This window comes from Aedes aegypti, chromosome 2 (genome assembly GCF_002204515.2).
Source record: "Aedes aegypti strain LVP_AGWG chromosome 2, AaegL5.0 Primary Assembly, whole genome shotgun sequence".
Lineage (NCBI taxonomy): Eukaryota > Metazoa > Arthropoda > Insecta > Diptera > Culicidae > Aedes > Aedes aegypti.
In genome coordinates, this window is record NC_035108.1 from 426141661 (window position 1) to 426157609 (window position 15949).

General features: G+C 37.1%; 4 protein-coding genes across 5 annotated transcripts; 2 read left to right on the forward strand and 2 right to left on the reverse strand.

Annotated features, from left to right (window-relative positions):
- Positions 1–5641: 5641 nt before the first annotated feature.
- Positions 5642–6403, reverse strand: LOC5573152 (ejaculatory bulb-specific protein 3). The gene is made up of 2 exons (XM_001660718.2): positions 6274–6403; positions 5642–6189 (listed from the first exon to the last, which is right to left on the reverse strand). Exons 1-2 carry the CDS (start codon positions 6311–6313, stop codon positions 5783–5785), a joined length of 447 nt encoding a protein of 148 aa, XP_001660768.2. The 5' UTR covers positions 6314–6403; the 3' UTR covers positions 5642–5782.
- A 225-nt stretch (positions 6404–6628) lies between these two features.
- Positions 6629–7300, forward strand: LOC5573153 (ejaculatory bulb-specific protein 3). Of its 2 annotated transcripts, none has more exons than XM_001660719.2 (2): positions 6629–6738; positions 6833–7300. In XM_001660719.2, the coding sequence occupies exon 2, from the start codon at positions 6852–6854 to the stop codon at positions 7236–7238; it is 387 nt and encodes a 128-aa protein (XP_001660769.1). In that variant the 5' UTR covers positions 6629–6738; positions 6833–6851; the 3' UTR covers positions 7239–7300. The 2 variants fall into 2 exon arrangements, with proteins under 2 accessions (XP_001660769.1, XP_021703265.1); XM_021847573.1 differs by lacking the exon at positions 6629–6738 and adding an exon at positions 6752–6771.
- A 6201-nt stretch (positions 7301–13501) lies between these two features.
- On the reverse strand, positions 13502–14136 carry LOC5573154 (ejaculatory bulb-specific protein 3). The gene is made up of 2 exons (XM_001660720.2): positions 14118–14136; positions 13502–14033 (listed from the first exon to the last, which is right to left on the reverse strand). The coding sequence occupies exon 2, from the start codon at positions 14013–14015 to the stop codon at positions 13635–13637; it is 381 nt and encodes a 126-aa protein (XP_001660770.1). The 5' UTR covers positions 14016–14033; positions 14118–14136; the 3' UTR covers positions 13502–13634.
- Positions 14137–15007: 871 nt separating this feature from the next.
- Positions 15008–15701, forward strand: LOC5573155 (ejaculatory bulb-specific protein 3). Its single transcript, XM_001660721.2, has 2 exons — positions 15008–15097; positions 15157–15701. Exon 2 carries the CDS (start codon positions 15177–15179, stop codon positions 15561–15563), a length of 387 nt encoding a protein of 128 aa, XP_001660771.1. The 5' UTR covers positions 15008–15097; positions 15157–15176; the 3' UTR covers positions 15564–15701.
- Positions 15702–15949: the final 248 nt, after the last annotated feature.

A 15949-nucleotide genomic window follows, 5' to 3' on the forward strand; every position in this document is an offset into this window, starting at 1 on the left:
GGCGCCAAAATCATTCTAAACGACAATGAGCTAGATAAACCGAAGGTAACAAGAATCCTTGGAGTGCTATTTGACCGGAAATGCACCTTCAATGCATATACGAAGCACGTAAAAGAAGAATGCGGAAGTCGACTAAACCTACTCAAAGCTATATCGAAAGGTGCGGATCGGAAAACATTGCTGTATATTGGAAACTCGATTGTAATTTCGAAACTTTTTTACGGAATGGAACTATTAGGAAATGTAAATATAGAAAAACTTTCTCCCGTATACAATCAAGTTGTCAGAACAGCATCTGGTGCTCTAAAAACATCTCCAATACTTTCTCTGATGGTGGAAAGTGGATGCCTCCCATTTCAGCACGCAGCAACACTGACAATCATCAAAAAAGCGTGTGCAACTCTTGAAAAATCTGCAAGCGGAACTAGCAATCTATGGGTCAAAGCCGATACTTTATTCCAGACGCTAACAGGAAAACCATTGCCAAAATTAAGTAAACTGCATACAATGTTCCACAGAGCGTGGAACAAGAAAAAACCTTTTATAGACTGGACTGTAAAATCAAAAATCAGAGCTGGACAAACACCTCATCTGGCACAGGATATTTTCCGCCGAATAGTTTCGGAAAATTATGAAAACTTTGACCATTGGTACACAGATGGATCACTTGCAGAAGGAAAAGTGGGGTATGGAGTTATTGGACCTGGCATTAGAATTGAACAAAGTCTTCCTGAACAATGTTCAGTGTTCACGGCGGAAGCTGCAGCTTTGGCCCATGCAGCTCATCGTGCTAAAACCAGGTCTGTAATTTTCAGTGACTCAGCCAGCTCCCTTCAAGCGTTGGAGTCAGGGAAATCAAGAAATTCGTACATACAAAAAATCGAAAAAGTTATTGAAGACAAAGACTTGAGGTTCTGCTGGATACCGGGTCACTCTAGGATTCCAGGAAATGAAGAAGCGGACAGTGCAGCAAACTGCGGCAGACACAAACCAGTTGGAGAAGAAGATGTACCAGCGCAAGACATAAAAGTATGGGTTACACGAGAAATCTGGCGTGCACATCAATCAGCCTGGGACCAAGCGCCTCGGAATAATTTGAAGATAGTTAAACCGAATGTTGGAAGATGGATTGACCGATCAAACCGCAAGGAGCAAATAGTCTTGACTAGACTTCGTATTGGTCACGCCTGGTTCACGAAACGCTACCTCTTTGAGAAAAATCCTCGTGAAAAATGCACTCTCTGTGACCGCTACCTGTCCGTTCATCATGTACTGGCATCATGCCAGTCGTACAACGCGGCGCGTCGAGAACTAGGAATTAGTAACGAGCTACGAAGAATTCTTCAGAACGAAAAAACGACCGAAACCAAACTCATTAGCTTTACGAAAAAGATAGGAATTTTCAAGTGCATATAATATGTAACAGTTACTAATGTTTATTTTTCAAATAAAGTATTCAATAGAGACGAATGCCCCTTCTGGGTAAAGTCTCTCTAAACAAAAAAAAAAAAAAAAAAAAAAAAAAAAAAAAAAAAAAAAAAAAAAAAAAAAAAAAAAAAAAAAAAAATGTTTGTTTTGAGCTGTAACGATTGTAAATGTAAATATTAGTTAGATGATTCTTCTCTAAGTCCACTGAAGAATTCTAATGCCTCACATTTAATCTTGAAGCTGAACTGATTTCAACTGTACTCTTGTCAATCTTGACCGAGGCTATATATACAAGTAGGTATCGTCTGTTCTTCATCCCGTGGTAGATTTTTTATCGCAAGGGGAAAAATTCGCCGAAAATTACATTGCACACTACATAAGATCGAATGGAGAGGAAACCACTGTTATCGTCATCGATCCGTACAGCAGAATCAACACCAAGTATGTAGTATGAAGAAAAAAAACGTGACGAAATCTTCAGTTTGGCTATATGCATGTAGAATGATTGGCAAAATTTGATGAAGAATAATGACGTCACAGTGCATTCACAGCCAGAAAGTAAATGCATCCAATTATTACGAAATTATTGCAACGGTTAGTTATTCAAAACGAATCAACATTCGTTACGCAATGAAATCTGAGTCCGTAAAAGATCGATCAAAATATTTACGCATTTCACTACCATTAAACGTTTGTTCGTTCTTATTTTTCATATTTATATACCTGATTATCTGTGATTCGCATCTTCGTTTGTTCCGATGCAATGCGAGTTCAGTTTTTTTTTTTGCGCTACTTCCTTTCGCATGTTCTTCATATCGTGGGCTGAAATGATATTTTTCGCACTTGTTTGGACCAATCAGTTCAAGGTCAACGCTACCGTTGAAATCAATTGACTGGTGCTTTGTGAAGTGCACTAAACAGATCGAGACGCGGTTATGCGTGCTTCGAAGGATTGGCGGAAATATCGATTTCAAGGAAGAAAGTTGTTCAGTCTCAACATTGCGAGATGATTATAAAAAAAAACTGTTTCCGAGTCAAAATTGTAAGGTTTCAAGTAAATAAAATTATACGTGAACATAATCATTACATAAATGAAATTCATGTTACGCAAAGGAATTCTTACTCTCGAAATATACTTTACAAGCAATTTTGTATATAGACTTCAAAAATATTAAAAATATTGTGTGACAAAATTTGTGTAAATCTTTGTCATATTAGGGTAGTTCAAAATTCAGAAAAGGTTTGAAAATCCAAGCTTCCATACCATTCTTACCTTCTTTACAACAAAAATAGTGTTGTGTGAAATTTTCAGCACTCTCGGTGGTGATTTTAAGGTGGCCCTAAGACGATGTAAATTTATATTGAACTTACCATGGAGAAATTTTAAAAAATGTTCCAAACGCGTTAGTACTCTAATGTAAGCACAGATTTATCATTCCATAGTGAAAACTCATTTCTCATAAAACATAACAAAGGAAGTACCTGAAGAAACAAATCCATTTTGAGCACATTTTGTTTGAGATTTTTGCAGAAGTATTCTGGACTATAATAACATATGTAGCGAAACAGAAGCAAACGTATTCATGGATATCTCTTCTCCCATCTGTCGGATTGAATTGTTCAATTCCCTTTACTAAGGTTTCAAGAATGAGTTTTCACTATGGAATGATAAGTATGAACCTACTTCGTTTTTGGGCCACAATTAAAATACCATGGAAAAGCTGAATATGCTGCAAAACAACTTGAAATATTTTTTTTTGTAACATATTGAGCTCGGAAATTAAAATTTCGAGTTAAGAGCTGTTTAATCATTACTTTTTTTTATTTCCACCTCTCGCTGTATAAAGAATTTGTGTATGAAAATAAAAATAATGTTTATGACACGTAAGAAATTGCAAACCCTTCCTCAACCCATTTTTCTGTTCCTGTTCGAGATGAAGCACTGCGATCAGTTTTCTTTGATCTTTTGTGGTATGCCTGTGTCCTTTGTTTAGTGCATGTCGTTCTGCTCCATTACTATTGAGAAAAAATGAAGTAGTCGTTTTTTATACAAATATCATTTATACCTTTTGGAGAAAACAGTTTGTCACCATTAAACTCTCAAAAGCGCGCCCCTTAATCAGGTTCGGCCACTAAGCTGGTTGAATGATACTGATTTTGACCATGCATTGGTACTCAAGCGTATCAAATTATTGCTTCTACTTATAAGCTTCAAAGTCGTTTCTTGAAACTGTGAACAGGTTTCATCGCATGAGACATTTAGATTCCTTGTAACAAAAAGCTTATTTTAGAAGTTAAGTGGTCTGCTACTCCACTGATTCGGAATCGTTTCCCTCCTAGATATCGAATGATAAACTTTTGAACTCGGAAAGAAATTGTCTCATGAGTTGAAACCAACCTCCGTTGCTGATTGAGCCATTTTTCCACTTCGACCTCCTCCTCATCTAGGACAAATAGGTGGGTCTTAGTGGCTTGTTACTCTCTTCTACTCTTCCGACCGTAACTTACAAGTATTCACAAGAACAGATACAACAAGAGTACAATATGGTAGATCTTACCCTGTAACGCACCTCGTAAAGGTAATCTACCCGCGTTACGGGTCCTCAACCCATAATCTCGTACGTAATTAACGGACGCTACCTTATCTAGTTGCATCATTTAGGGACGATTTATCTTATTCCTCTGAAGGCTCATTCAAAATCAGCATACTACCTTTGACTATAAGTCTTCAGATTTACAAGGTTAATAAGATTCTTTCGGATTATGAACAACATTAATACCAACACGGAGTCTTTGAATAATTTTCTTTTTGTAAGATATACCAGCTAAAAGTATTAAGAGTAGCGTCGTTGGGGGTGAGAATAAGTCAAAAAAGGATATGTGCGAATTATTAATTAATTAAAATCATCGCAATTGAATTCCAATAAACTACAAATTTGGTGTGAATGTTCTTTGATGGTGTTTTAACAGCTGTCTAAAAATGTAATGAAAAATATTTACTCTCCACGGCACTACAAGTAAATAAAAAATGACCCAATCTCACCCCTTGGATGGGGAGACATTGGGTCATTGTAATAATTTGTTTATGAGAAAATGATTGCAAAACTATTCACAACAAAAACATTGATGATTAATAATTAATCAAAAACAATAAGACGAAAAGACATCTTAGATATTTCACGAGTGTGATTAATTCATTTAAAATTACGATTACTCCAAAAAATTTAAAAGCTATGTGCAAAAAGTATAACAAATTAGCATTTGTCATCAAGTTTTCATAAATTTTCTTGTGTTTTTCCTTCAAAGTCTTATCTTTATTGCCATAGCCTATTCAATTTCCCCAAAGGTGTACTAAAATCGTGATTATTTTAATCCTTTGCATATAGTTGATTTTCGGTGCAGCATTCCGCGATCAATAGATTTAAGGCAGTTTGGCAAGTTGTTGACGTCATAATTCCGATATTATCTAGATCCAATAGCTCTCTTGTATTTCCGCGATATGTTTCAATAAGATGGAAATACTAATAATTAATTGAAGAATAAACACATCCCAATGAAGAAAAGTGTGTACTGTAAAACGTCAAAACGGTAGACTTGTGTTTTTGTTAAAGTAATATCAGCGTTATTGGCTGAAATATTTCATAAACCATATTTTCCCGTTTTGACCCAATCTCACCCCTTAGACCCATTGTCACCCCCCTCCACGGTACAGTAATTTGTCTCTCCTAAGCGTGCCTACGAACAACAGTGAGAGATGTGAGAGATTTTATTTTCAGCGTCGCTCTGTTGTCTTATTTCCACCATACACTTAGGCAAATGGACTATCGAAATACATAGGAATCCCTTATCAAAATTCGCCACAAGAAATCGGGTTGAAATTCATAAATTTACCTTATGAAAACAAAAAACGATCTCGCGGTAACCTGAAAACAAACCAAGAACCTTGCGATCGATAGGCCTGTGCGTACACCTGATAGATTCAATTCATGTACACTCTGATACGGTTTCATGTAACGTAATCGGTTTTTCTCTTCGGGACTTCTCAACCATGCATTTTTACTGTGCTGGGAAGACACGATCGGATTCGCAAATTTCTTGAATGAATAGCAGTTTCTGCATACAATGTTGATTATTGAACAGCTCGAACATGAACAAAACCCAATGAAGCGACAATGAGAGCGAAACATGGACATCATTATTAGAAATAAATATGTAAAATTTGGCATTCTTGAAAGTTTATTTTAATGATTTTCAATTTGCATCATCGACGGGTTGTAACGAAAACGGATTCAGTTTGTGAAAATTCTAAGCGTTTTGTTAATATTTTTTGAAATTTCAGACTAGTTTGATGACTTTACAGCTTGATTCCATCCTTGTCGGCATCAGCCACATATTTCTGGACGTACTTGTTATCGGGATCGTACTTGGCCTTCAGCATGGTCCATTCCTCTGGCTTGTTCTCGGTCAGGAATTTGATGATCTTGGTGCTGGATGTTTGCTGCTTCTCGCTACACTTGGAGCAGTTGTTCTCCAAGGAATCGGGCAGGACACGCTTCAGTTCGTTTCCTTCTGGAGTGCAAGCTCCGGTGTCCATAAGACAGTTGAAGTAGTTCTTGAACAAACGATCCGACTTCAGGATCTCATCAATATCGATGCTGTCGTACTTGGTGGTGTACTTGTCCTCCTGAGGCCTCGCAGCAGCAACGGCGATCAGGACCAAAGCGACGATGAAGAATTTCATTTTGAAATGTTTGTTTTGAGCTGTAACGATAGTAAATGTTGAATAGATAGTCCTATACCCTTTCAGGAAGTCTTAAAAGGTAGAACCCTTTAAGAAGGACTCACCTTGTTCCTTGAAGCCGAGCAGATTTGAACTATGCTCCATTCAAAACATACAACCACTATATATACTGGCAGGTAGCAGGATTCTTCTGTTCTCCATCCCGCGGGATATTTTTTTCTAACGCACATTGCTCTGCATTGAGAATCATGTGGGAAATATATTTTTTCACCACGCTACAACCGAACGAAGGGGGATGAACAAGCTTTTCGGAAAGCTTTTTCGCGAGCAATTTTCGTTCCATTCTGATGCTGCAGAAATTGATGACGACTTGAACGGTTTCATCCCCCTACGATCGATTGTGCCGGTATCAACAATATCTCCAACATGATTCACGAGGCAGAACAACGTATGATAAAAAAAAATCTGCAGGATGGAGAACAGAAGAAACTAGACAGCTGCTACTATATATAGCGGTTGAATGTTTTGATGGAAGCATAGTTCAAATCAACTCAGCTTTTGGAAACAAGGTGAGTTGTAACGAAGGATGCATTTCTACCTTAGTAAAACTTTCTGAACTGATTTCCATTAAAACTTTTAACTTACCGAATATTATTGTTTTAGCATAAAACAATCATCAAAAATGAAATTCTTCATCGTTGTGCTGGCTTTGTTCGCCGTGGCTGCCGCAAGGCCTCAGGAGGACAAGTACACCACCAAGTACGACAGCATCGATATTGATGAGATCCTGAAGTCGGACCGTTTGTTCAAGAACTACTTCAACTGCCTGATGGACACTGGAGCTTGCACTCCGGAAGGTAACGAACTGAAGCGCGTCCTGCCCGATTCCCTGGAGAACAACTGCTCCAAGTGTAGCGAGAAGCAGCAAACATCTAGCACCAAGATCATCAAATTCCTGACCGAGAACAAGCCAGAGGAATGGACCATGCTGAAGGCCAAGTACGACCCCGATAACAAGTACGTCCAGAAATATGTGGCTGATGCCGACAAGGATGGAATCAAATTGTAAATTAGTTGATCTAGTCCGTTTCCGTTCTAAACCGTTGAAATAAACTCCTTATAAACTCTGAACTTCTGTTTTTTTTTTTCATTAATTTGCTATATCGGTGGAGAGTCCAGTAGACGTTCGACGTATTTTTTATCTGCCCTAGAACAACCTCATATTCTATGGTCTCTACAAATCTTATCGTATTTAAGAATAACAATTACCTACCATAATCGATATAGCTTTAATTGGTTTTGGTCTTGTCGGATTGGTTTTCCTAACACTCGAAACTTTCTCTATTTTCCGCACTTTTGTATTAATCTTCGATAATAAGTCTTCGATCTGTTTAGTGGAATACCAATAAATAAATTGCACTAGAGTTATAATTTTTCAGACATGCGTATTTTGACCTTTACTGTAAGGCCGTCTTTAGTGTTGTGTACTATATGCCAATGGACACAAACTCATTTACGTAATATCTAAGTAATCCAAATTCATAGACCCTTTCGACTCTGGAAGCATATTCACTTTCCTCGCAAAAGCATGAACAGCCCATGGCAGGTTATTTGTTGATTTCGCCTGGATTCGTTATTGTTGGTATTTTCTGACTAGCAGTATGAATAAATGATTCACGAAACAATTATACTCGCTCCAACGTTTCGATTCCGATTTGAATCTTCATCAGGGGATCTGTATTTTATTGAAAGATATAGCAGTAAATGGAAATTTTTGTACATTCATAGGAAAAAGGAGGGACCAAACGTTTTACATAAAAAATAATAAACTAAAAATAAAAAACATCTCCTAACAAAGCATTATTCGTCACTGTCTACAAACTTTTAGCCTGTACTGTTGTCTATGCATATCGGAATGTTATGAAAATTATTTATATAAGTTAGTTTTTTTGTGATTTGCGTCAAAAATCAACTTACGGCATGGTAATCTAGTATTGCACGTCTAACACCTACACTCTACTTTATTTCTCCTACATTTTTTGTAAAACACTTTTCACTCGTCGATAACTAATTAAATTCTGTTAATCGAGGTGTATCTACTGGTTTGACTTCATTGTATTTCCTCTATTTGTAATGTGTTTGTGTCGAGTCAATTGCTACTGTGTTTATTTCTGTGCGATAATCTTTTAAGGTGAAACAGTTTGGAATAAACTTATAAGATTATACTAAAACTTCAAAGGCATAAATCTCGCGAAGAAAGCATCCAACAACAGTACACTTTTTATTTTGGCTTTGCACACTGGCAGAAAGCTTGAAATAAGAAGATCAGAAACGTTTGTCACCTATTTCTCCAGTTAAGTGCCTTTGAAAACGTGAGTAGGGGCACAAGTCGGCCATTGTGCCGGCTATCTATGGATTCCGAGATGTTTCACCTTATATGTGTACATAATCCCTGTAAAGCATGTGTATAACTCTAATGTAATTAACTGAAGTTTACAATTCGTCCTGATGCTATTGGCGTGCTCCAGAAAATCATCATTCTTGGAAAAAAGGCCTTTATTGCTTAGTTATTAAAGTTACAAGCTTTATAGAATTTATTATTCCTTAAAAATTACATCGTTCTTTGTACATAATTGCTAATCTTTATTCAATGACAGCAATTCAGTGTAAATGCTAGTAATATTTCTGAGTTTTAAGTCTTAAAGCCTTTGGTCTTTGGGCTGGATAATTTTATATGTGGGAACCAGACATAAAACGGTTGGGCATAGAACTATTTGGTCACCTCGAATTGTCATTGTCTTACTCATGGTGAATCAGTTTATTGTGACTTTCAGTTAAATTACATTCCTTGAGGCTTCGATGCAATCGATTGATAATAAGTTAATAAATAATTCAATCATAATCATCGAACAAGATAGTCAAGTTTATTCTGTGTACCGGTTCAGGAGAGATGAGGAGAGATGTCTGCAAGAAACTTCAAAAGAATTTTCAGAAGTACAACAAAGCTGACTTCTTGCACTCTATCATGTTGTTCTCGAAAGACATTTGACATTTCGTCGAATGACGTTTAGTCGAAAGTACGTTTGGACGAAGGGACTTGTCGTCGAATAGACATTTGGTCAAAAACGTCTGATTGCAATAGAAAGGATATTACATTTTGTCGAACCGAAATTTAATCGAAAGACATTTGATCGAGTCTCAATAGTATGGATACAAAATTTTACGTTCAATTCGATTACCGTCCAGAGTAACATTTTGTCGCTAATACACAGAGTAATTGAATATCTGAAAAAGTAGTAGCTATTTTACCAACAATGGATATGCAATTAGCAAAATTTTAATATTAAATTTGAAGAACCATAATCTCCCCTCATATAGCTCGACCCTTTGAATTATTGGCGTTTTGTACTGCTTATTCATTCAGCCTTGTTTTTTGAGTCGAAAAGAGTTGATCCCAAATTGAAGTAAGCTGACTTTTGTCACTTCAACAAACTCGTCTTACCTTACCCAACATTCAGAATAAGCATAATTTTCATGTTTAGTTATTTTCGATCAAACTGTTTCTCATTGCTTTCATCGTAATCATACAATCCTCCTACCGCAATCTTTGTTATTCACTCGAAGTTGAATCTATGACATTTGGTCGAAAGACATTTGGTCGAATGACATTTAGTCGAATGACATTTAGTCGAATGACATTTAGTCGAATGACGTTTGGTCAAAAGTACATTTGGTCGAACGGACATTTCGTCGAATGGACATTTGGTCGAAAAGGTTTAATTGCAACAGCATTTTGTCGCTCATACGCAGGATAATTGAATAATGGGAAACAAGTATCGACCATTCTACAAACAATCCATATGCGGTTAGCAAAATTTTGTTGTTCAATTTAATGGACCCTATTCTTGCGTTTTTTGCCATTTCATGCTCCTTTTTTATTCAGTAGCGATTAGCTGATCTTAAATGGAAGTAAGGCTACTACAGTCACTACAGTCAACTCGTCCTCCCTTACTCGATACATAGTAAGCACAACTTTCTCGTTTAATTGATGAAAGATTCTAACGCAAACTCTGTTATTCACTCGTGGTCATGAACACCGTCAGCAAAGCCATATATTTTTGTGAAGAATGTTATTAAGATGGAAGTCACAATAAGGCAATTGGCCATAATTAGAGTTATCGATAATTAATATTCACTTCGTCATAAAGGTTTTCTTTGAAGCAATTTGTTCCTGCCATTCTATTCAAAAATCTAATCCACGTCCGTGAACTATATGACTCGGAATTCAAAGAAAGATCCCGAGCACTATTTCCAAATGCTTTCATCAGATGAGGATTATCAGTTCATTACGAAGAACGATGAAATTTTAAAAGAATAATAAATTTAAAATATCATCATGTACACATCATTTACGATAAAGAAGCTAGTTGAGTAGTCTTCAAAGAATGATGATATTTTAAAAGAATAATAAATTCACTAGAGCTAAACATTTCAGTCAATTAATAAAAAAAACTACTTCTAAAAAGTTAATATGTATAATCATCGAGATCCTAGATATTGGCAAAGTAGCAAATCACAAACAAATAGATTTATGAAATTTCGAAATAAAATGTCTCATGTTTTATTCGACACAAGTTTTTAATTCAGATTATTCAAAAGAGTACACTATTTTACCAACTTTGCAAAACATAGATGCAATAATCAATTTTACCAAATGAACTTTCAATAAACCATAACCAAAATAACCTTTCGACCAAATTTCCGTTCAACTAAACATCATTCGACGTTCTAAAGCCATTCGATCAAATGTCCATTGGACCAAATGTCCCTTCGACTAAATGTACTTTCGACCAAATGTCATTCGACCAAACGTCATTCGACCAAATGTCTTTCGACGAAATGTCCTAAAGCCTACAAAAAGATATGATATTTGGTCGAATCGACATTTCGTGGAAAGAATTGTGATCGAATCTAAATACTATGGAAAGAAAGTTTTACGTTTAGCCTGACTACCGTCGAGAGTAGCATTTTGTCGCTTATATAAGAATGATTGAATAATTGAAAAATTATCAGCCAGTTTACTAACAATCTATATGCGATTAGCAAAATTTTGATATTCAATTTGATGGACGCTCTTCCAACTTATTGATCTATCTCATGCGTTTTTGACGTTTCATGCTGCTTTCTAGTTCAGGTATGTTCTGTTTTTCGAGATGAGCTGATCTTTAATGGAAACAAGCCAACTTTTGTCACCTCAGTCAATTGGTCTTCCCTTACTCGGTACATAGAATAAGCACATTTTTCATTTGTAATAATGCAATCCAAAGCTTCTACTGCAAACTCTGTTATTCACTCGAGGTCATCAACTTTGTCAACAAAATCATAAATTTGCTTGAGGAATATTATTAAGCTGGAAGTCACAATAAGCCAATTGACCGTAAGTAGAGTTACCGAAACCTAGCATTCACTTCGCCATAAACAACAGTTAATGATTCAGATTATTCAAAATAATACACTATCTTATCAACTTTGTAAAACAAATATCAATTTTAACAAATGATCTTTCAATAAACCATTCCAAAATAAGCTTTCAACCCAACTTCCGTTCAACTAAACATCATTCGACCAAAATAAGCATTCTAAAGCCCTTCGACCAAATGTCCATTCGACTAAATGTCCGTTCGACCAAATGTACTTTCGTCCAAATGTCCTTCGTCCAAACGTCATTCGACCAATTGTCATTCAACGAAATGTCCTAAAGCCAAATGTAATGTACTTTCGACCAAATGTCCTAAAGTATTAAATGTAGCAAGGAAAAAATATTAATCTGTTCAATTATCTGAATAACTCATATTCTACTAAATTCTGTACTAAATGTCCTTTCAACCAAATACCCTACACTTCTAAAATCAATTAAATTCTCTTCGACCAAATGTCCATTTGACGAAATGTCCATTCGACAAAACGTCATTCGACCAAATGTCAGAGATTCGAACGTCAAATCGCACAACAATAGGGTAAATTGGTATAATGTGCGCCCCAACCGGGCAATACGCCCCACTTCATTTTCAAGCGATTGAGGCTTCTTTAACACGTAAATACGATTACATACCTTAAATATCCGCGAAAAAATGATGATGCGCATTTAAGATCTTTGGGAAGTATAAACAATCAATCTTCTTCTTTCTGGCATTACGTCCCCACTGGGACAGAGCCTGCTTCTCAGCTTTGTGTTCTTATGAGCACTTCCACAGTTATTAACTGAGAGCTTACTGTGCCAATGACCATTTTTGCATGCGTATATCGTGTGGCATGTACGAAGATCAAGCTGTAAACTCATCTACTATGCCCTGGGAAGTCGAGAAAATGTCCAACCCGAAAAGATCCTCGACCGGTGGGATTCGAACCCACGACCCTCAGCTTGGTCTTGCTGAATAGCTGCGCCTTTACCGCTGCGGTTATCTGGGCCCCAAACAATCAATAGAAATACCAAAAATATCGAAAATCAGCTTTTTGGCGTAAAATTTTGGGACCGATAAGCAAGCCTCGTTGTAAATGAAACCCATCCTTTACTACTGTACTTATTACAAAAACTTTTACCGGAAGACGACTGCTAATGGACCCTTTTAAGCTAAGCAAGTGGTGGAATTCTCCTTGGAAACATTTCTACAACGCTGCGGAACTTTTTCTACGGGAGGGGCATATTGCCCGGTTTGTTTTGAAACGTCAAGATTTGGACCGTTTACAGAAAACGTCTTGTACTCTTTTTAGAAGCTACCTCGCAAGAAAAAGTTGCATGCAGAGCAGGACCAACTAAGTAAATAACACTTTGACACCAAAACCTATAGAAGTAATGCATTTGCCACTGCGATGGAGCAGTTTTTCCTTAGGGGGGGGCGTATTATACCTGTTTACCCTACAAGCGAAATTTGAATTTTCGAAGCGCTAGACGGAAATGGACGTGCCCAAATTTTGAACAGAATATGACAATGATCGCTCACCGCGTTCATGACAATTTTTTAGGTTTTGCTTTGCAATTTTCGAAATCTTTATCCGTGTTGGTAATCAATCTCGCATTATCGAATAACAACCATAGAACAAATTTGATTGTATGTTTAAAATAACTGCTTATTCACGGCTTGGCTTTGCTTTGTAGCCGCGGACTCTAACCACTCGGCTAAGGAAGGCCAACACTTATGACATTTGAAATTGTCGCACAAGTGTTTTAAATATAAAGATGTTTTTACATGTTTTGGCTGAAATTCCGACCTATTACGAGGATGGAATCCACACAATGAAATGTAGTTTCAAGCGATTGAAAAAAACAAAAAATAGCGTTCTTGAAATATTTATTTCATCAATTTGCAATCAACATAAGCGACAGTTAGTAACGAAAACGGATTCAGTTTGTAGAGGTCATTGCGTTTTGTCAATTGAACCACCATTTTGGACCAGATAGATGAGTTTACAGCTTGATTCCTTCCTTGTCAGCATCGGCGACGTACTTCGCGACGTATTTGTTATCGGGGTCGTACTTGGCCTTCAGCATGGTCCATGCCTCTGGCTTGTTCTCCGTCAGGAATTTGATGATCTTTGTGCTGGATGTTTGCTGCTTTTCGCTACATTTGGAGCAGTTGTTCTCCAAGGCATCGGGCAGGACGCGCTTCAGTTCGTTACCTTCTGGCGTGCAAGCTCCAGTGTCCATCAGGCAGTTGAAGTAGTTCTTGAACAAACGATCCGACTTCAGGATCTCATCTATATCGATACTGTCGTACTTGGTGGTGTACTTGTCATCTTGAGCTGCAACCACGGCAATCAGGGCCAGAGCAACGATGAAGAATTTCATTTTGAATGTTTTTTTAAGCTGAAAAGACAGAGTTTGTTTAGTAAACGATCATCCTTTTGACAATTTAGAAGGAATCGTATGCACTCTTAAGGAATAACCCACCTTGTTCGTTGAAGCTGAGTAGATTTGAACTATACTCCTATCGAAACATGCAGCTGCTATATATAGCGATCGATTGCAGATTTGTTCTGTTCTCCATCCTGTAGGATGATTGTTCCTACAATTGCAATGATAATTGTGGTACAACCGATCATTGGGAGATGAGCATGTTCATTTCGTCATCATTTTCTGCAGAATCACAAACGAAGGATGCTTGCTCGCGAAAAAAGCTTGCCGAAAAGCTTGATCTGTAATTTTTAATCGATACAAATGACGAACGGTGTGAACGGTCTGATCAATGTCAATCGCATGCAGCGTGAATGCAGCGATGCCAAGTTAATCATATCAAACTATTTTGGATGTGTTATGCGGTCTAACACATTATATGCTTTCTTGGCGAATAGATTAAGATGTGTGAGATTGAGGTTAAGGTACTTTCAGAAGCTGATTTGTGACCAGATGAATGTTTATTTGCTTTAACCTTGAGGCAGGCACGATGATCATGCAAGTTATGACAATTTACATTTCGAAAAGATTCTAGACCGACCCAGGCCCGTCCAGTTTAGTTGTAGAATAGGTTTGTTATCCTAAAGCTTAATAAGGTCTTTAAAATTAAAGGACTTTTAAAAAATTATAAAATCTAATTAGCAAATCACAGCGAATAAATTTGATAAGAGCAGTCGTGCTCGGGCATCGAACTACAGCTCGTTCGGGGATTGACATTGATCAGTTCCTTCATATCATTCGTCGTTATCATTTTGAACCTTGCAGATCATGATTATTACGTGAGTAATCATCCTTCTTATATTATGCAGAAATAGATGACGCTTGAACGTATATTATCATTGCACACAAGCATCAAAATTAAGAACAATCATCCCACAGGGTGCAGCTAAGAACAAACGCTACATCTGCCACTATATAAGGCAGCTGTTTGGTTTGATAGAAGTATAGTTCAAATCTGATCAGCTCCAAGGAACAAGGTGAGTCTTTCTTAAAGGGTACTAAGGAACTATAAACTAACCAATCAATACCATTTCAGTTCAAAACAACCATCCAAAAATGAAATTCTTCATCGTTGCTCTGGCTCTGATTGCCGTGGCTGCCGCGAGGCCACAGGACGACAAGTACACTACCAAATACGACAGCATCGACATCGATGAGATCCTGAAGTCGGACCGTTTGTTCAAGAACTACTTCAACTGCCTGATGGACACTGGAGCTTGCACGCCAGAAGGTAACGAACTTAAGCGTGTCCTGCCTGATGCCCTGGAAAACAACTGCTCCAAGTGTAGCGAGAAGCAGCAAACATCTAGCACCAAGATCATCAAATTCCTGACCGAGAACAAGCCAGAGGAATGGACCATGCTGAAGGCAAAGTACGATCCAGACAACAAATACGTCGCAAAATACGTCGCCGATGCCGACAAGAAAGGAATCAAGCTGTAAATTCATTTATCGTGTCTGAAATGTTGAAACATATTTACAAAACGCAAAGATTATTCACAAACAGAATCCGTTTTCGAAACAAAACTGACTCTTATGTAAATTAGAAACCTTCAAAATAAACTGTTCCGGAACCCTCAATTTTCGTTTTTCAATAAAACTTTTATCACTGCTAAAAACATTGTGCATATTTTGTGCAAATTCGATAACATTTATCAATGGGGGTGCGATAAATTGCATATGGATATTTATTTGGCGAATGTTTGTTGAATAGATGTTTGGTTAAATGAATTTTATTTTCCGTTCAACATTGTTTGCACTTTGAAACTGTATTGTAATATTGATTATAGGAGAAAGCCAGATTTTGTTTCAACCAATAATGAAACTTT